The sequence below is a fragment of the Protopterus annectens genome, chromosome 9.part0 (assembly GCF_019279795.1).
Source record: "Protopterus annectens isolate FY-2018-M chromosome 9.part0, PAN1.0, whole genome shotgun sequence".
In the NCBI taxonomy this organism is placed as follows: Eukaryota; Metazoa; Chordata; order Ceratodontiformes; family Protopteridae; genus Protopterus; species Protopterus annectens.
In genome coordinates this window covers 986,521,982-986,544,075 of record NC_056743.1, presented here as the reverse complement: position 1 = coordinate 986,544,075, position 22,094 = coordinate 986,521,982, and the positions used below count along the sequence as shown (strand labels likewise).

General features: G+C 38.5%; 1 protein-coding gene across 1 annotated transcript in view; it reads left to right on the top strand.

Moving 5' to 3' along the window:
- Positions 1–11,319: 11,319 nt before the first annotated feature.
- ERBB3 (erb-b2 receptor tyrosine kinase 3) overlaps positions 11,320–22,094 on the top strand; it is a 708,562-nt gene continuing 697,787 nt past the window's right edge. The window contains exon 1 of the mRNA XM_044083747.1: positions 11,320–11,573. Within this exon, the coding sequence (XP_043939682.1) occupies positions 11,489–11,573 (85 nt within the window). The 5' untranslated portion in view covers positions 11,320–11,488. The remainder of the gene's footprint in view (positions 11,574–22,094) is intronic.

Below are 22,094 nucleotides of genomic sequence, written 5' to 3'. Positions count from 1 at the left end.
CTCCGGGATTGCACTACAGTGGGGAAAAGGATAAATCTCCCCTTACTGGCCCAGTGGTTACTTACCCTGGGAAACAGCTTGGCTTTGTGATCGTTTGTTCATGTGAAGTTTCAACGGCGTTCTCGGCTCAGTTATATGGTCTTCGGTTATGTGAAAGTTCAAGTATGTAAAGTAGACCTATGTATATATATCTATCTATCTATATATATATATATATATATATATATATATATATATGTATATATATATATATAGATATATATATATATATATATATGTATAGATATATAGGTGTGTGTGTGTGTGTGTGTGTGTGTGTGTGTGCATAAAATAGACAAATACCACACACACACACACACACACACACACACACACACACATGCATATGCACATACACACACACACACACACACACACACACACACACACACACACACACACACACACATATATATATGTATGGGTCTACCTTCATTCACCGAAATCCAGTTGCCCGATCCCAATTCAATGAAAGCTAACAATTCCGAAACCATGGAGCACTTGGCTGTCACCAGGAGAAAAAACACTTGGCCACCAGGGTGACCTTTGCCCTTTCCCCCCAGGTAGTGCGATCTCGGAGTTGGTATATTTGGGGGGAGGGGGTTCATTTTTGTGTGTTTGTTATTTTGCCCTGATGGCCAAGTGTTTTTTTTTCCCGGTGACAAATGTGGTTTCGGAAGTGTAAGCTTTCGTTGAATTTGTCTTGGGCAACTGGATTACAGTTTAGTGGTCTTTCAGAGAATGAAGACAGACCCATATATATATATATATATATATATATATATATATACATATATATATATATAAACTGTTTATTTATTTATTTATGTATTGTCCCCTTTTCCATTCCTCTGTATATGAAACCTAGATGAACATCTATTTTCTCATAAGGGACACATAAGGAAATTGAGCAAAACTTCTGAAAAAAAAAAAGCATAAGCATAAGCACATCTGCATAAAACTATTTACTTGAATGAAATGATGAACAAGGCATATACTAAGGGTACAGAAGAGTAAAATATGAAAAATCTGTAGTGAAATTTAACGGGATGGTCTATAAATATGATAGCAAGCCAAATAGTCTAGTAGATATCTATAAACAAAAAGCTTGCCTTGGTGGCAACACACAATGAAAGACAATTAGTGCAGTCTTCCCCATCTAATTTCTGAAAATGCCAATAAATTATTAGTTTTTAAATGTTATCTATTTAGCGCAAAAGTGCTGTACTGCATACTTCTTGAATCCCTCTGATTTTGCAGAAGGTCCCTGATTTTGCCTCATATTTTTGCCTTGTCCTTCACAACGTTTTTGATTTTCTGGTCAGTCAATAATGTCAGGTATTATAGTTTCATACTGCTATTGATCAGAAAATACACGTTGATACAAAATTTGTTGATCAGTTAATTTTTAAGTGAATTAGGGTAGTATTTAAAATTTGTCCTGATTTTCTGTTTTTGTCCCCCATTATTTTTGACTTTGTCCCTGATTCTTGAGCAAAGAAATTGAGATCTATGCTGCATTGTTTTGCTAAAACATCATTAGTTTGAATTAAAGATTTTCTAATCTGGTTGTAATGGTAGTCATGGTCATTTTGATGTGTTGCCTGGGAATAAAAAGTTGGGGATGAAGAGTACAAAGAACAGATTTTAATGAGTGATATTGGAATAATCTACTTCACAAACTAATGTATCTCTGCTTCCAAAAAGGGATATGTAATATATAGGTTCATAGGTTCAGCGAAGGTTACTAGGCTAACGGCCCTAGAGCCCTTACAAGCCTAGCCATATTTATCCCGAGTTTACCCAATTATCAGTGGTCAGGTGAGTGAAGTTCACAGAGGTAAGGGTCTATGGTAGTTAATAATGCTTTCCACTGTCCAGGAGGGACATGAGCACCACTTCAGGAGTGAATTTGCGGCCACCCATATGGGTCCACTTCCTTTAAATTACTGGTGCCATCACCAGTATAATAGTCATGTAGTCCAGTGCTATCACCAGTATAATAGTCATGTAGTCTGGTGCCATCACCAGTATAATAGTCATGTAGTGCCAGGCTGGCAACTCGACACTGTAAAACTCCACTGCCAATCATGAGCAGACAGGTGATCCATTGTGGCGACCCCTAACCGGGAAAAGCCGAAAGAAGAAGTCTGGTGCTATCACCTGTATAATAGTCATGTAGTCTGGTGCCATCACTAGTATAATAGTCATGTAGTCTGGTGCCATCACTAGTATAATAGTCATGTAGTCTGGTGCTATCACCTGTATAATAGCCATGTAGTCTGGTGCCATCACTAGTATAATAGTCATGTAGTCTGGTGCTAATATAATATTCATGTAGTCTGGTGCTATCATCAGTATAATAGTCATGTAGTCTGGTGCTATCACTAGTATAATAGTCTGGTGCTATCACCGGTATAATACTCATGTAATCTGGTGCTATCACTAGTATAATAGTCATGTAGTCTGGTGCTATCACTGGTATAATAGTCATGTAGTCTGGTGCCATCACCAGTATAATAGTCATGTAATCTTGTGTATCATCATTAAATAGTCATGTAGTCTGGGGCTATCACTAGTATAATAGTCATGTAGTCTGGTGCTATCACTAGTATAATATTCATGTAGTCTGGTGCTATCACAGTATTATAGTCATGTAGTCTGGTGCTATTACTAGTATAATAGTCTGGTGCTATCACCAGTATAATACTCATGTAATCTGGTGCTATCACTAGTATAATAGTCATGTAGTCTGGTGCTATCACTGGTATAATAGTCATGTAGTCTGGTGCCATCACCAGTATAATAGTCATGTAGTCTTGTACATCACCATTAAATAGTCATGTAGTCTGGTGCTATCACTAGTATAATAATCATGCAGTCTGGTTTTCTGTTCACTAAACAGCTTCAATATTGTGTGTGATGGAGGAGGTTAGAAAATTGTGTGAAGAGATAAAGCAAGCCTGAATGAAAATAGGTATATGTCTCCCAAACAGGTATATCATGTGAAAGGGTAAGTCAAGCCTGAAAACAGGTACATAGCTCCATTAAAAGTACAGTTGAGAGGTCGTATTAAGTGTCAACGTTTCTAAAATCATAATGCTATTATGTTGGACACTTGATGTATTACTAGGGGTCTATTACAAGCACCCAAGTCCCAGGTGCTCAAATACCACTGCCCTGCAGCCAGGGACCCAGCCATCCCATAGCTAACATGACTGGCAGCTCGTGCTCGAACTTGAGTACGTGTCCGGGCAAAGTGTGTCAGCCATGAAAGAGAATGGAGCTGATGCACCTTGCCCAAACACAGCAGCTGAGTTCTGACAAGGTTAGTGCAGCAGCTGTGGGGAGGGAGTGGGAATGCAGGTTAGGGTTTTGGGCAGTGTTTGGGAAGGGGATTTAGGTTTAGGCAGTAGGAGGAGAGTTTAGGGTTATGGAGCTCTTAGGGACTTTAGGATTAAGCAGCAGGAACAGAGTTTTAGATTTAGGGAGCAGGAGTGGAGTTAGGGCTATGGAGAAGTTAGGGAATTTAGGTTTAGGGAACAGGATGGGAGCGTTAGGTTTAGGGGCTGGGGGGAGTTTAAGATTAGGGAGTGATTGAGGTCTTTAGATTTGGGGAGTAGAGTCTAAGGTTTATGAAGTGACTGGGGACTTCACAGTTAGGGAGAGAAGTATTATGGTTAGGGTTAGGGACTGGATGGCAGTTTTAGGGTTAGTAGGACTATGCAGTTCAATAGGATGGGATGATGGGAGGTGCCAGAACAGTAATTCACTAGGCTCAGTCTAGTGGGAGTAATAGTACTGTCCAGTTAGAGTAAATGTATTGTGAATTACTAGTAAATAAGCACTTGGAGTAGAGCCGTACTACTGGGTGTAGGAAAAGACAACCTTTTGTTAGATTTTGTAGCTAAGGGTCAAAAAGTCTGGTTTTGTTATTTCCCTGCATATAAACAGACAATGTCTAAATGGTTTCTAAATGGTTTTCTTGTGCTGTTTTTTTAATACACTCACCATAACAAGACATTTCCAGGCAGGGTCAGGGCCCATTTTACAATGGCTCTGGATACTTCTGTGGCTTTTTGGAAATTGGTGAATCCTGGAAATATTCCACAGGCAGGATCTTAATCATCTGTGCACATCTTTGCTGAGCACTTCAAACTGAATTCCTGTTTTTAAGTTCAGAACAGGTGTACTACAACTATCCTCCAGGGGTTCCCAGACTCTGATCCTTCATTCCCCTCCCTTATTTACAAGCTCAGATATTTGTCCCATATAGCTTAGGCTACTGCAAAAGTGATCTAATGATGGACATAGTACAGTTGTGTAAGTAGATTCACCTATAGCTTGATTCAGCATAAGGCAAGAAAAGCAGCTACCTATAGCCTGTTTTCTGTAAATAGAAAACAGCCCCAGAAGCCTTGCGAGTCATTGTTGTTGCTGATTGGATAGCCCAGCAACTTTAGTGTAACCTCACACAATGCATGGAAGACTGTGAGTAGAAGCATGAGAGAAACCCACTTCATTTATAATGCTGGTACCAACGTCCACAAGAGAATTTACAGAAGAATCAAAAAATACAGTGGGAGATTGTAGCATTATGAGGGAAGGAAGGTAATGCTACTGTCATGCAGACAGAAGCAGTTCCAAGCAGCAGATCTGTTCTAGTTGTGTATGTAAAGGTCACTGTCCAGTTAAGTGACTTTTTCAGAGTCAAACCCTGTACACCTTAATTATTGATAGGCAAGTACCTAAGCCTCAACACCAGCTACCAGTTCTCCGTTAATTTTATTTTTGTTTTTTGCAAAACTCTGAGGATTACAATCTGTCAGTGTCAGTCATAGAGTTCCATAGCTGCATTTTTCATTGTCAGTGACAGTGATGCAATAGATGGCACACTTGATTTTGGTGCAGAAGGTTGTGGGTTCTATCCCCATACAAGATAGATTGATTGCTGAAACTACAGTGAAGCATAAAGTGGGGTGCTCTATTCCTGTGTGCTGTACTTTTGATGAGATACCTAGTAACTATTAGGATGTTGTCTGTTTGCTGACCATTCCCTATTGCATGCCACCAGCACACCATTTTTATTTAATGTAATATAGTCAATTTATTCTTTAAGGGCAGCAGGCACTGCATTTGTAGATGAAGCACTGAAATGTGAATTTGTTTGCCAGTAGCAACCTCTGCATTAGTAATAGTTCTCTTTAATGTGGAATTATTCAGATGTCTTTACTTCTTTAGAGATTGTTCATATTCACTGATATTGGTGGATTTTTTGACGTGGTGGTGCAGTAGTAGCATTGTTGCCTCACAGCAAGAGGTTCTCCCTTTCGATTCTCGGTTGGAGTGCGGGGAGTGCCTTCTGTGTGGAGTCTGCATGTCCTCCCCGCGGTTGGCTGGGCATTCGAAAGACGTGCGTAAATGGGCGGGCCTTCATTGAAGGTTGAACGTTGAGCTGGCACCTTGGCATTCATTAAAATCTACTGCCAATCATTAGCGGACCGGAGTTCTGCTGTGGCGACCCCCTAACCATAGCCGGCCTTAGACATAGGCCAGCTAGGCAGCTGCCTAGGGTGCTGCTCTAGCAGGGGCGCTTTTCCAGTATTTATTTGGGGTAGGTAGACTTGGATGGGGGCACCGGGTGATGTGGTGGGGGTGCCGTGGAGCCCTTTTGCCTAGGGCACCAGTTGATCTAAGGCTGCTCCTGCCCCTAACTGGGTAAAGCCGAAAGACAAACAACAACATAATGACAGCATTTTGAGTGGCCTCTTGTGGTTGAAATGGTCTGAAATAGATATTTTGTCATTATTGGTTCATACATTTTGTTTCACCCCTTAATGGAAAAATATTCAAAACTATAATTTAAAACACACTAAAAAGTGTTGCTGTATTAAGCAAGGAATATGCTTTAATACAATGAGGAATCTGAATCAAAGAAAGGATGCATTTATTCATGGTCCTAAAAATAACTTTGGAAACTAACCATCTGGCCCTATTCTTGGCAGGAGGGTAGTCCCATAAAGCTTAGGCTATTGCAAAAAGTGATTTATACCAGTATCTACTACTATGGTAAGTTTGCTTACACAACAGTATTTTCTAATAAGCACCTATACAAATAGTTGGCACTTTCCCCATCATGATGATCGCTGGCTTCTCTAAGTGCAACCTTTTGTGTATTCTACCATAAAACAATGTCAATGTGTCTGTATGGGAAATTCGTGACTTTTTAAGTAAAATAAGCATAACTTCTAAACTGCCTAGTTTGAGTGTCGTCTTCAAAGGAGCATCATTGGAAATACCTGAATGCACAAAAGCTAGTTCCCAGTTGTTAACAGCAAGGTCTGTATTTGGGGCCCACGGTACTGCGAATAAGTACGATTGAGGGGACTAGACTGAGTGCGAAACTGATTCATCTCGGATAATTATGTCGTGTACGTAGCACGGCGGACTTGAAGGTGGTATGTATAAATAACGTGGATTGGTGTAGGAAGTTTATTAATCCGTGGGGGAAATAAATAAATAAATGTATAAAGTGTAACAGCAAGTAGTTTTCGCAGTTTGACTTTTGCACTTGTTTCCGGACTCGCAGCCTCAGTATGGAGATTTTTGTTATCAGCTGACAACAATAACAATCGCAAAACTGTATTCAGTAGGTACAAAACAAGTAATGAATTCGTGTTAACAATTGACTTCTCCAATAAACTATGTTCATTTGCAAAAATTAGCATAATATACTTGCACTAAACTGCGTAAAAATGTATTTACTACAAACCGAGGCAGGAGCAGAAGAAAGGATACAGATGATATTCTATAGCGTATATTGGACTTTTAGTCAGAACAGTGAAAAAATATGTTTGTGGCCCTTCTAATCCTGATCTGCCAACGTAAATTGTTAGGCAAATCTGGACAGCGATGCAGAACTGTCACTGTGAAATGTTTCCAACCGGAACACTGAATATACAAATAAAACCTAAAGCCTATGCATAACTATATTGTTGTGCATTTAGTAAGAAATGCTCTCACACAAAAAAACTAATAAATAAAGCAATTACGTTTAATTATCTCCCTCGTGCTAGATAGCCTCTATGTCTAAAGAATATTCAACATGTTTATGATGTTTATGTAAGCTATTGCAAAGCTTTTTCTCTCATGTATGTACACTAGCCTATACTTTGCATTCCTTCTGATAGCATGTAATTGTATTTTATGCATCAAAACTCGTGTTTAAGATTGAACTTTTCACCCCAAGCCTTCGCTGAAAATGTTTTTTTATTCAGTCGGACTTTCCCATTAAACGAAGATACCTAGATACGAGAGTGTGTGAACGTGCGTGGGTTCGTATGTAGAATCAACCTGGAGAGAGCTCTGGAAAAGAAATGCAGAATGACAACAAAAGATAATAAGTTGGCAGAACAGTGATTTAGACATATTACATAGCACTCATGGATGGAGATACAGATAAATTAATTGTATCCAGTCCTACTATATCTTCAGGGGTTGCTGCGACGCCCTTCTAAAAAAGAAGGATACAGAAGGGAGGGGATGCTTAACATAGAATCATTCTTCTAGTCTGAGTGACTTATTTTTATTAATTGTATTCAGTCACCTTTGATTTTACCGTAATTTACGTCCATTAAGTCTCCTTTTTTAATTTAAAGAAATTAATTAATAGTAATAGTCTGGATCTGGAAGGCCTCTTCAAAATTTAATTTATTAATTGTATTTACTATGTAAGCCAATCCACTAACATGTTTGGGCAATCAGAGTACCCAGAGAAAACCTACTAATTAACTAAAGGAAAGAACGCCACATAAAAAAGTGTCCGGAGGTCAGGAATGAACCCCGGACTATGTAGCTGTGAAGTAGAATTTGTCGAAACCTCTTCAGTTACGCACTACTGCAATACGATAATAAGCGTACAACATATTTAGCATAATAGTCAAGAAACAAGTTTGTCAGCCCAGAAGAGTGAAATAGCATTTTTATTTTTCGTGACTAATCCATTATTAAATTATTTCTCATTTACAGATTAGGTAAGGCGTAAGGCTCTTGAATTATAATGTGTATACGTAAGCTTCCATTTTGTCTTCTCGTTTTTTTCCCTCTTATTTATTTGTTTATTTTTTCTTATCTTGTCCATACCTCCCAACCCCATAGCGCAAGAAATCTGCACAAAGCCTAAAATAACTGGAGGACGAAAGACCCAACACAGAGACAGATTTTAAATACTGTTCTTATAAATTCAGAAAGTTGCAAGAATTGCAGGGTTTGTGCTAGCATGATTTCCCTAAATGATAGGAAGTCTGAAACCCAAATGTATGCCATTATTTAGTGACTTCAGTCCTCGATAATTTGAGAATATCCACAAATTTTATGATAAACTGACCAAAACTATGATGCAAAAATGGGGCCATTCTGTGAAATCTAGACAGTTGAGAGGTATGCCGGCTGTATCCCATCCACCTCACCAACAAACTCCATCAACATACAATTCTTCCTGTTTCTCTTGCATTACATTACATTTCTGTACTCTACCTACAGATTTTTAGCTCTTAACACTTTCCATTTTCAGATGCAAGCTCAAGAAATCATGTACAAATGTAAACTCTCCCCGATTTTACAAAACGTCTCTGACTTTGTCATGCATATTTACCCCGTGTCTCTTAAGTTTTTTTTTTTTAATCTTCTGGTAAATAACTGAGGATTTCAGTTGAATTGTAATGCCAGAAGTTAGCGTTCAGATTTCTTATTTTTCAGAAAATGCAAACCAATACAATTTTTTTTCTAGTAGCTTGTTACATGAACTCCGAGTAATTTCTAAAAAATGCCCCTGATTTTTTGGCCTTTTGTACCTCGTTGTTTTTGGTTTTGAGTTGTGGAATGTAAGGGCTTCCTATCAATATTTTAAAGTCAGATGCGTTTATTCGAAACACTAAACATTTTTATGCCTAAAATAACTGGAGGACGAAAGATATGGAATCAACTTCCCCCTGACTTAATATCCCAAACATCCATCACACTGTTTAAAACTAAACTAAAACACTATCTAACCAATCACTGGCTATGCTCATGCAACAACCCAAGCTGATCTTTCCAACTCCTCACACAAACCGCATCCTTACACTCCTCTCAGGTAGATTTTTCTTTCTTTTTCAGTGTTCATGCTGTCTCTTATCTATCGACTATACTCCTATCTACATTCCATTACTAACTTTCTTGTCACTTATCTATCAACTATACTCTTCTCTACATACTATTGAAAACTTTTAAACAAACTCCTTAATCTCTGCTGTATCATACTACCCATTCCAGTATTTCTGTATCAGCTATATCTCCTATTACCTTACTTTCTCATTTTCCGTTTTAATGTCTTAAGTATTTTTTGTGCTTGAAATACCCCAAGTAATGTGGAATATGCTTATTGTGCTTGTAATAACTTGTATATTGTGTTTATATTTTTTACCATGTATTAGATAGCGGAGCTTTTCTCCTCGGGCCTCCACTGAAAATGGACATGTATCCAGTTGGACTAGCCCGGTTAACAAATGTAAAATAAATAAAATAAATAAATGTTTTTCATTCTTTTGGGTACAGACAGTGAATGCAGCACTGCAGTCCTCTCTCCTCAACACGCAAAGTACACATGCACGCAGTGATAGAAAAGAAAACACAAACATGTGGTTAAAATGTTTTTTTTTTTCCTAACCCCGTTAGCAAATTCACTCCTAATTCTGTTATTATTATTATTATTTTTAACAGGTAAGTGGACTAGAGAACGCTGCCACTGGGGGTCCATTTTCAGCCTGGAGTTAGTTCCAGTAAACATACGGAACATAAAGCTGCAGTAAAAAGTTCAATCAACACGCAGTAGTCAACTTTACAATTACTCGACTGTGTTGTGTAATTTTAAATACTGTTTTGTCTTATTATTTTATGTAAATATCGTCTATTGTTCCAATAATGTGACTACAATTTTATTGTTAGTTCTTGTTAACAGTAATCTCAGCTAGATACACTCCAACTATGTTAAGCCCTTGTATGCCTAACCACGGTCTGGTACTTATTGTAGAAGTTTTACTTGTTATCACGCCTCTCAAGTGTACCTCATTACGAGGAGCGTACCTCATTTGGGGTCTTAAAAAGTTCATGTTCTTCGAAGTTCCAATAAGTTCCACATTGATACGGTCTGTAACACATTCAGTTTTGGGATTTTTTTAAGTGGAATCCATGGTAAATAGAAATAAATCATATTAATTCATTAAATCTTCTTTATAAGTAAAACCTGCATATTTTAACCATCCTATGACCTTCCTAGCTGAAGTCGTTAGTAAGCCATTAGTACTATGTTCTACATTTTGCCCATTTGTTCCACATTATGAGGTCTAGTGTTCCTCATTTTAGAGACAGAAGGTTGAGAGCTATGCGTTGTTATGCCTTAGTCTGTCTCGAGCGTCCTAGGTAACCCCGTTTACCTCAAGTCAGTTACCGTTAAGTGTATTGTTGTGGGGTTAAAGGTCAAACACTCCCCCATCTGACATAAAGTTACATGTTTCTAGTAAATGCGGGTAACTCGGAGGTGTACTCTGTGGACAAGCTTTTTCATTATATTACCAACTTCTGTAACTTGTAGCAACTTTAGTTTTCAAAATGACTGTGTCCTTCATTAAACATTTGATAACATTTATGTTTACCTTTTTAATAAGCACAGAAGAGGTAAAAAAGTAAAACAAACTGCCTCCCCCCAGAAAAAAACAACTAAAAATATTTTGCTGAATTGTCAGCATGCTTCACACACTTGCTTTTTCTTGATGGACAACGACAGTTTTTTTTATCTGTATGTTTCACTTTGGAATTAGGGAAGCAGAAGCGGGACAGTAAAAGACCCATATAGTCAATGGATTATACTTGGTATAAAATGGAGCACGTTGGCATCAGGAACCGTGGAAAGTGAAGGGAGTAGCCGGGTACTGAAGTAAAACTGATGCTGGACGCTCTTTCACATGCTGGGATAGAAGTCGAGTTTCAAACGTTTGAAAGGAAGAAGGTGCAGTACTGAGTTATTAGGATGAAGTACGCACCTTTCCTCAAAATGTTAGGTACATGGAATGGGTAAGAAATGATACCAGAACTGAATGATTTACTTTACAATTGTCCCATTACTATCAATATGCGAGGTTTTGCAGGGGTGCGATTTTCTCTGTTTCGATTGGTCAAAGCTCTGGACTTGCGACCAATGAGAAGCCGCTAAGATACCAATTAGTGTACCCATTAGCGCAAGACTGAAATGCAACTTGAGTCACTCAACTTTCTGTACAACTAAAGAACTAAGTTTGGAACCGATTGTACGGAGTTTGGTTTTATATTTGGTTAAAGTAATTCTGAGGGAACTGCTGGATTCTTCAACACATTATGAGCCCCGATCCCATGTAAAGAAAAAAAAAAAAGCGACATGACAGGGACTCGGCAGTTGTTTCTGTATGCGTGGGAAATTCTTCTTTTGACATGGGCTGCAGACACTGTTAGTTCACAGGCAGGTATGTGACACCGTCCAACAAACCAACTGCTGTTTTATTTATTTATTTATTTTGCAAATTGTAATTTATTTATGTCTGCAGTAAGTTGTATGGCTGTCCAGTAGTTTAAGAGTTTCTTTCTTGCCTTAGCTTCTGTACTGGCGAGGTAGAAATCACGTTAAATTATGGAAGTGACTGCCAGTTGAGAAGAACATAGGCAGAGTGCTGGTGGACGAAGTTGGCGCCGCGGAGTCTTTTAAGGTGTCACTTGAAAGATCATGATACTGTTCTTTTTATTTTGGTACCTCTACCCCTATTATCTCGGGGAAATGGCCTCTCTGAAATAAGGAGGATAAAATAAGTAGGGCAGTGCTGAAATGGTGGGATAACTAAATTACACAACAGGGCATGTTACTCTGTATTACTTGTACCTATCATATGAATGATTTCCAAGTCCAAGTTCCTAAAGTTGTGCCAACTCTTGCTGTATTGTAGAGCGCAATATGATTGACTGACTTTGATTTTGAAATTTAGTGTTGCTGTCCTTTATTAATTTAAAGTCTGTGTTTACATGTGTATGTGGAAAGGGTGGCGCTGAAGATCTCTTCTATCCTTGTCAGCGATGGCAGAGTGAATATTCTTAAAAAATTACTGATTAATAGCACTTTGATATTACTGTCTTTAGCTTCAGTTAACAACTGCTTTCCTACCATGCTGAACAGTCACTATAGTTGCATGTAATGCGTCTCTTGACCAGATCTGAAGTCTCTTCATATGCTCCTGTAAAGCCAATGTGAGGTTGTGTAACTTCTGCTGGAACCACATGAGGAGATCCCCCCCCCCCCCTGCCATTGTGCATTCACATTCCTATACCTGTACACTTTCCAGTATTTAAAAGAAAACTACAACAAAAAGTGAAGGTCTAAATTGACACGTAGCTTGTTGCCTATCCTAGTAAGTCATTTAAGTATAGATTTAGTTACTCTGCCAGTGCTTTTATTAAAAATACATTTTTATAAATCCACCTCTCTCATATCTAAGTTTTCCTATTACATTGTAAAACATAGTTATGATGTCAGAAGAAGACAGCATGTCTCAGTAGTCTGTCCTATGTCTGCAGCAAGTATTTTTCAGTTGGCCATCTTGTGTACCTTTTTGTAGCTTACCACCCGTTTCAGGCCTTCTTGGGTGACTTTGTGGTCTTAAAGTCAACACACTCATACTTGTATCAAAACTGTTAACAAAACATGCCCAGTGCCAGCTGCACTCCAGTCCAGGCAATGCAACAGTACTGCAGAGAGCCAATAATAGGGAACACTATAGGTGCTCAAGTCGTAAGCGCTCAGAAAACAGTCACAATGCCAGGGACTCAAATGCCTTGTAGCTCATATAGGCTGCAGCTTGCTCTCAAACTCGAATATGAATTTGAGCAAACATTTTTGGGGAGGGAGTGGGATTTTAGACTTAGGGGTGGGAGTGGAATTTAAGGTTTAAGGAGAGGAAAGGGAGTTTTAGGTGTAGGGAGCAAGAATGGAGATTTAGGTTTAGGGAGAGGGAGGTGAGTTTTAGGGTTGGAGAACGATTGGGAAATTTAGGGTTTGGGAAGGGGGTTGGAGTTTTAGGTTTAAGGAACCATTGGGGACTTTAGGGTTAGGGAGTGGGAATTGAGGTTTAGAGTAAGGGAGTGAGGACTTGGGCTAGGACCTGGGTGGGAGTTTTAGGTTTAGAGTTTAGGTTCTTGTAGGACTGTATAGTTTGGGTGTTGAGAGGGCTACAAAGAAATGGGATATCTGGCTAGTTTGAGTTCAGGCAGTTGCTTTTTCAAGCGAGTGGCAATGAGTATGTGTGCCATGACCTACTACCATGTGAGTACCTGTAGTAGACCCCAATAATAATATATCTTACACTGATAATATGTACTCTTCTTAGGCTTCAAACTGTGGGACCACCTCACCAACAGTTTTGAAAAATGCTAGTCAAGCCCTGTGGTGCAGAGGGATGGAGATCTGACTGAGACCGTGGTGACTGGGGTTCAGTTAGCCACCCTTGCAGTGGAGGAGCCAGGCAGGGATGGTGAGGAGTGAAGGGACATGGCCTGGTTGCCTTTTTCGGAGGGGTGGAGAGGGTTGTCAGCATGCAGGGTTTTTTCTGGTGGAGACTGGGAAACCACCACTAAGCACTTCAGTAGGAGAGCAGGACATTTTGGAGAGGATGCCTTTTATAGAAGTGAGGGGACGATTTATGTAATCAGTCCATTGCATGTCCCCTTCCTAGAGTTTTACCAGGTGTGCAAAGGAGCATGGCTAAAAGCAAAAAAAAAAATTGATTCACCCTTGCTTGCTATCTAAATTGTTGTCCCTCTTAGTCAACCCTGACCCTGGTAATGGAAAATAGGCTGACTGATTGGGAGGGAACCTAATGAACAACAGACAGTGAGGTAAAAAAAAAGTGTAAAAATGTTAGAAAATAACACACAGGTAAAGAATTCAGTTGAAAATTACTAGGACTTCTGCAAAAATCAGCTATGTGTTCATTTTTTAAACAATATTCAGTTACATTATTCAACTTTAAGTCCCACTCTTATACATATTATTTTTAATGTAAACCCTTGATTTAATCTTCTTCCATAATCTTTTAAATGTCATAAATAATTGATAACACAATGGTGTTAGTGGTAATGAAGTGGTGTAGCAAGTGTTTTGTTACAATCTCATCTGTTAATCAGAGATATCTGTACTCAGTCACACTTTAACTTGGCTAATTTTCAATGTATATTGTTTCTGATTTTTATCACATATATACAGTTACTGTCCATTCAAGTTGTGACTGAAGTGGGACTGTGGATCAGGTCCCTACCTTTGTTAGCAAACACAAATAAGTAAACAGTTCACTGCTGTATGAGGTAAACCATTCCATTTATTCATTACTCTTTCCATGGAAAAGTACTTTGTAATGTCAAAGTTTACCTTGAACTTTGTACCTAATCAAGTAGGTATGTGCCTCCTTTCCCAGTTTTTTATCTTGAGTTGTATGCCATCACACTGGCCCCATAAAAGTTCTGTGCACCCATATCATATCTCCTTTATCTTTAAATATGGTTAGATTTAAGTTTCATACTCTCCATTTGTAACACTTCTCTGTACCTTCTTGACACTTGTATGGGTACCAGAAATTAATATAAGTTTCTAGATGGTATCATACCAGGCCAGGGATCTACTGAGGGATAATATATATATCTCTGCTCCTAGAGTCACATCCCCTAAAGATATAATCCAGCATGAAGCATTTCAAGGACTGACTTAATTGTCCTCAAAACACTTCCTTGTAGGAACCATTGTGTTTAAAGTGCTGGCAGTGTAATCACTGATTCCGTTACTGATCATTCCTGTTACGAAGCATTTGTTGTAGTTTGTGTTGAGTGGCGTAGGTCATGGCTGAAAATGATCCCCAGTAAATCATCTTACCAGCTTTTGTGTCTCAGTTTGTAACTGGCACTTGTTTTCTACCATTATTCAACAACTAATTCTTTTGTCATGACCTTTTGTTTTCTTTGACCTTTTCTTTTTTAAGTTCATGTCTCCCAGCTGATGTTCCACTTTAGGATTATTGGAACACAGGGAAAGTACTTTGTATTTTCCACTGTATCCCAGCATGCTGCTTCTTGGACTTCAGGCCCATTTAAACACTTGTTCCCACATCCTTCAGTGTTCTTTCTGTGTTAGACTCATCTGCAAATAGCTCGATCCTGTTCTCAGTTTCCTCATTACAAGCATATCCTCCATTATCTGTCTTGTCTGCAGATGTATTGTTGTCAATTTTTTGTGAGTTTGTTCTTGTTTAGCTGGAGTCTGCAGATTTGTTTACATGTGTAAGAAAACAGAATGATCCTAGTCTGAGGGAGGGAGGGATGGAGACTGAGGGTTGCATTATGGTGGACTTGTGATATAAAACTTTCACTGTGGGGGGAAAGGACCTAGGGGTACTAGTCAGATGCAAAAAAAAATTGAGACATTTTCTAAGGATACCAATTTGTGGAGGAAGGCATCCACAGCTAATATTATGATGATACTGTGTAGGTGTTCTCAGTGTGCACACTACTGACTATTGAGTGTTTTCAGAATTTTGGTATTAACTGGTCGCATACCTACATTTTATTTTCCCATGCCTTGCAGTCTCTGTGGTTATAATGGCTGTGTATTAGTGTAGTACCTCACAGGATGTGCAGTAGCAAGTCCCGCCTAAATCCCACCCACTGTCCAACAATCGGTGACATCTTAGTAAACTTAAGTAATATTCCTAGCGATGGTCATTGTCCATTCGTAGTTTACCTTTTTCCTCAATGTAGTGCGATGTTGGAGTTGGTATGTTTCATTAGCAGGGGGTGTGGGGGTCATAGCTCTCAACCTTCCATCTCCAAAATGAGGAACACTAGCCCTCATAATGTGGAACAAATGTGCAAAATGTGGACCACATACTAATGGCTTACTAACAACTTCAACTAAGACCGTCATATGCTGGTTTCACTTATAAAGATCTTTTAATTAATTAATATGATTCATTTCTATTTACAATGGATTTCACTTAAAAAAAATTCCTAACACTGAATTTGTGACAGAGTCTTTCAGTGTGGAACTTTGAGGAACTTCGAGGAATGTGAACTTTTTAATACCCTAAATGAGGTATATTCCTCATAATGAGGTACATTTGATAGGTATGGTGGGGGTGCAGGGGTGTTTGCTCCCCTGCATCAATGAAGGAACAAAAATAATAGCACTATAACTAAAGATAATTATTTTTTCCTTCATTTTTGCAGGGGGCCAAGCCCCCCTGAACCCCCTATATGGTGGGCTGCACCCCCCCCACAAATTAGTTATACTAGCTCCGAAATCACACTACATTGAGGAAAAGGGTATACTATGAACAGACAATGAATATTCATGCCGCATCTGCATTGCTGTCAATCATGCATGTTTCCCATAAGATGATACTCCCCTTTCACCTGTCAGTCACAATGACCATGCCTGCATCTGCTCAGAATGGCGTGCGAGGTACTACACTAATACAAAGCCGTTATAACTGTATAATGGCAGTTGAATAGGCAAGCATGCACTTCTTCGAAGTTAAACAACTGCTGAGTTTAAAGTCACTAGTCTCAAATGTGTGTGTGTGTGTGTGTGTGTGTGTGTGTGTGTGTGTGTGTGTGTGTGTGTGCGCGTGTGTATATGTGTGTAAAAAACACATAAGAAGATAAACTCTTTCATCTTACTGTTTTTAAGATCCGGTTATTGCTGGAATCAAAACATTCAAATTACAAATGTTGGGTGAGTACTTTCATCCTAAGTCAAGACTTCATCATACGTGTGTGTGTGTTTATTTGTTTACAGAGGTAGCATAGTGATCAGAAATGACCAATTTCAGGCACAGCCCGGGTTACACGAATAGTAACAAAAAATTGTTCATCGACACATCATTAACATATAAAATACATGATTGTAAGAAACTATGCATGTGCATAGAGCTAAACATATATATATATATATATATATATATATATATATATATATATATGAATACAGGAAACATTTACATAGAGCTTAACATATTTATTGCAGTTAAACATTTCAAAAGCAAAATGTATTACATATTTACATAAAAAAAGAAAGATAAAGAAAAAAAGCAACGGGGAGAATAGGAAGGAGAGAAGAAGGAAGACAGGGAGTTGGAGAGTAAACGTGGGTGTAGATTATATAACTGTATATAGGTAGGATATCATCTGCAAATCAGGAAACCCCATTTGAGTATGTGAGTGATTGGATTCTGTGGACAGTTGTTATAACAGTTAGGTGTTACGTACAAGGTAGGTCAGCAGACAGTTGAGAATAGGTAAGCAAGCAGAAAGAAGGAGAGGGTGGTTAAGTTTTTGGCAGTAGTAGAGGCAAACAAGGGGAGTCCATACTCAGGTTGTTTGTAACTAGTCTGGCAGGGATAGGGAGGAACTTAAAATTCTTACTGGCTCAGAAAAGTAGGTAGTTGATCTTGATTAATAGTTTCTCATTGTGTTTTATGAACGTCAAGTGATTGTTCTACCTGTATACCCAGATATCTACAGGAAGTAGCATATACAGTGGAATTATTGTTACAATATGTGATGTGAAGAAGCAAGGGGGACATGGCTAGTCTGTTTTTGAATGCCAAACAGCATGGAAATTGATTTTTTAGAGTTGAATAACAGTTTTTGGGAAAAAAATACACACGCACATGTGTGTATATATGGATCTAGGACTGTTGCACGAAATCACATTTCCTCGAAATGGAAACGGACAAACATACTTTCGCGAAAGTGCATTTTTACCAAAAATGCACTTTCACGAAAGACAAAAAAAAAAAAAAAACAGTAATCACGTTTATGCAGGGGGACAAGCTCCCATGCACCCCCCATATAGGGAGCTGTGCCCCCACACCCTCCCTACTTTTATATTCTCGCTCCGAGATCGCACTACAGTGGGGAAAAAGGCATATTCCCTTATCTCTACTGTACCACAATCCAAGCAACAGCCCCTATCGCTTAGTTGCCTTTTTTTTTTTTTTTTATGTGTGTGTTTTTTTATTTCTCTTTCTCGAAAGAGAAAGTGTGCTCGCCCGTTTCCATTTTGTGGAAATGTGATTTTGTGCAGCAGTCCTTGATCCATAGGTATATATATATATATATATATATATATATATATATATATATATATATTCTGTAAAAATGTACCATCTTTTTATTTATCTGGTGCATTTTAATAATTGTCAACTGCTGGGTATGTCTTCTCACAGCATCTTTGCATCTCTTCCCTTCCCCCACCCACGTTGCTTTCTTAAATCCTTGTAGTACAGTACTTGGTGGCTTAAGCTAGCCTTTTGAAGAGTCTTACAGCAAGTAGAAAAACTAGTTGGGTAGGATATCTTCCAGGTCTTCTACTTCATGTGTTTGTGGAATCCTGCACTGCAAGAATTTAGCATTTGTTTACCACAGTTTTACAGAACTGTGATTGAAAGTAGCCCCTGGCAAGCTAATGGCACATTAGGATATTGGCAGTTTTCAATTTTAAGTGTTAAAGTATTTGTGTTTCCAGTAGCAGATAATGTGTCTTGGTTATTATAACATCTTTTTGGTGCTGAAGAAGACAACATGGTAATGGCAAAATAATATAATTGTTGGGGTTTAGGGGAGTGCACTGCATTGTTAGTAGAATCTGAAGATTGACGGATGAAAACACAATACATCACAGTCTTCTGTTCTACTATACACTCAGAATATTGATACCATAAAGAGACAGCAGTCCTGAATTGGAGTCACCAAGATGTGGGATATTCCGAGCACTTCACTTTACAGCAAGAAAAAATAAAGCAAAACAAAAAACACCTTGTAAACGACACATATGCCAACTTACAATAACCATTTAACACCAGTAACTTATACACATTGATGCTGGTGGTGGAAATATTAGCTCTTTTGACACCCAAATCTGCAGTGGTATGTTTGTCATGTCCAAACATTATACCTTTGAAACATTCCTGATGCCTTCAAAACAGGAAACACAGCAACACATACTAGATGTGGCAAGGCTGTTCTCATGCAGTGTACTCATGCAAATCTCTTGTAGTAGTAGAGAATGGATTGTATGTAGGTGTGTTTCTTTGGGTAGAGTTATAAAGCTTCAGTGCTACTAATGTTATTCTGCAATATTTTTTAAGTAATGTTTTTACCTTGTAGTGGTCATTCTGTTTACAAGTCTTCACCCCAGATTAACTTGGAATGCAAATAAGTAAAAGGTAACTCTGAAATGGCCTTTTCTGCAGCTGTCTCATACTACATGGAATATAACGTTCTGTTCCAGCTGAAATTATTAACTCTGTGCTGTGCAATTACAGAGTTCTTCAGCTTTGCATCAGTTTTTCTTGACAGAAAAGTAATTTAAAATAAAGGAATTGTTTAGCCACTTCAGATTTATCCAAAAGCAAGGAGTGCGAGGGGTCTTTGGATTGCTGGAATCATGAAACATGATACAGTTTCACACCCCACACTGTTGATTAGATTCAAGGAACTGGGCCTCAGTTTCAACATATTCAGTTGGTTCATAAGTTACTTCAGACATAGAACACAATGTGCAATTGAGCTAAACGACTGCCAGCTCCTTAGTAAATAACAGTAGGTGTGTCACAGGGTTTAGTGTTAGGACCTTTAGCCTCTTAGTACTGTATAAAGACAATGTGTACAGCCTCTCACCCAGAAAATCTAATCTAGTATGCAGGCAACTTGTGTACCCTTTTCAAACAAATGGTTCCAAGCTGATTTATGTCATTCCTTCTACAAAATATTTATACATAGAAAAGTGGCAATAGCAGGCTAAACTACTTGTAAATTCTGGTAAAACAATGGTAACAAAACTGTTTATCTCCATCATTTTAGCACGTTTCCCCCCTCACCTCACTAGATTAATTACCCTGCATCTACTACTTCAACCCACCCTCTCTTTCCTGTACAGTTATATTTCCTGTTTCTCCTCATCTTCACTAATCTATTGAGGTTCTAGTGCCACACATCCCTTTTCCTGTTCCCTAACTATACTTAGCCTTCATCTAGCACTAATCCAACCACCTTCACTAATCCTTCCTACCCTTTTTTCTATAACCTACACTTAATGTTTCTCCCAGTCTTCCAAATTTCATTTACAGATTTCCCCAAACTACCCTTCTCTCTCTAAGTAAGATTCATTCAGTTATTTCTAAGTCGCATTCTACCTACTAATGGATGACTCTGTTATTTGCTCAACTGTTATGTTTGTTCAGTATGTAACTTCAAGATTATTTACCGTAACCTACTAATTATTAACTTATACTATATGTAACTACTAAAGTGTTTACTTTCAATGAGAAATTACTCAGCAACAAAATGATTCAACTTGTATTTTACTTGTTCTTTCTATCACCTAATAGTGGTGTGAGATTTTCTCCCCAGGACTCCACTGAAAAGGGGTTCTGGTGTAGTCTGACTATCTCGATTAACAAATGCAAACAAGTAAGTACATAAATAAAACAAAATCGTCCTTTTATTAACAGTCCAACAATCAGGCAATGCAACATCACAGTACTATCAACCAACACAATCAACAGTAATAAAATCAAGCTGGTACAAAATTAGAAAACTACAGACAATAATAACTACCAAAACGTTAACAAAATTAAAATTAAAGTAGTACTACCCTTTGTAAGAGATCTTGCACATAGAACTGTAACATTTACCTTTCTACTTCCATTTACCTTTCCACTTCTAATTCTTCTGCGTGTTTTATCAGTTTTTCAGTAAACTATAATCCTGTCAGCTGTAAAAACTAGAACAAAGGTTTGCAACTAACCACATTAATAGAGCACATTACTCTCTAGCACTAAACTCCCATAACAATCTACTTGCCTACTATTATGTCAGAACTGGCCACAGCCCTGAAAAATTACCTGCAACCAGCCAGTTATTGAACCTGGTTCACTCCCATAGGTAAATGCACCCTCTAAGCCAATGCCTTGCATTTCACTCAAAAATCTAACAGCCAGAGCACTGACTATTTGATGTATATGTTGCAAAACCTTTGAATCCAGTCCCAACAAATATTGGAAAAAGTTCATTATACTAGGAATTTAAAATTTAATAAAAACATAACTAGAAACAAAGTGGGCCTACCCATGTACCAAACCCAACTGCTGAGTTCCTCTTTTTTCTATGAAACTAAAAACTAAGCAATCTCAAAACTTAACTGTTATAACTTTCATGTATATTGTCTCAAGTGCATATGCAACTGCTTCTATACAATATACACATACCTAACCTAATGTTTTTATGTAAATGTATGTATATCTCTGTTACTGAATACTGTCTTATATATGGCTGCACTCTCTGTAACATGTATGACTGAATTCCTATGGTTACACTGTTCATAGGTTCATAGGTAGGTACTAGGCTATCAGCCCGAGGGCCTACGTAAGCCTAGCCAACAAGGTTCCCTGGCTTACGCCACCCAAGAAAGTTATTTTCCTGTGCCACTGTCGAGCAGAGACACAGAAGTGATCCCCGGGGTGTATTTCCTATTTCTCATCCACTCATCAAGATTTTTCATGAAGAGTGCTAATGAAGAACTTTGCTTGACATAGATGGGTAGCCTGTTCCAGAGTATGGGAAGTCTCTGGGACAGGAATCTATCCCTCCAGCATATCCTGTTTATTGTGGTGACAAGGTTTAGGTCCCTAGAGCGTGTAGCTCGGAGGGATTGGGATTTCTTTAGGTGTAGCATGTCCAACAGCTCTGGGTTTGACATAACTTTATATGTTAGGCAGAGATCACTTCAGAGTAGGCGATATGTTATGGAGTAAAGCTGGAGTTTTTTTGAGACGGTCAGTGTAGGGCATCTGTTTGAGGCCAGTAATCTTTTTTGTGAGGTACTTCTGTGACCTTTCCAACTGCTGCAGATGTCTTGTGAGGTACATTCCAAAAGGGGCGTTGTACTCTAT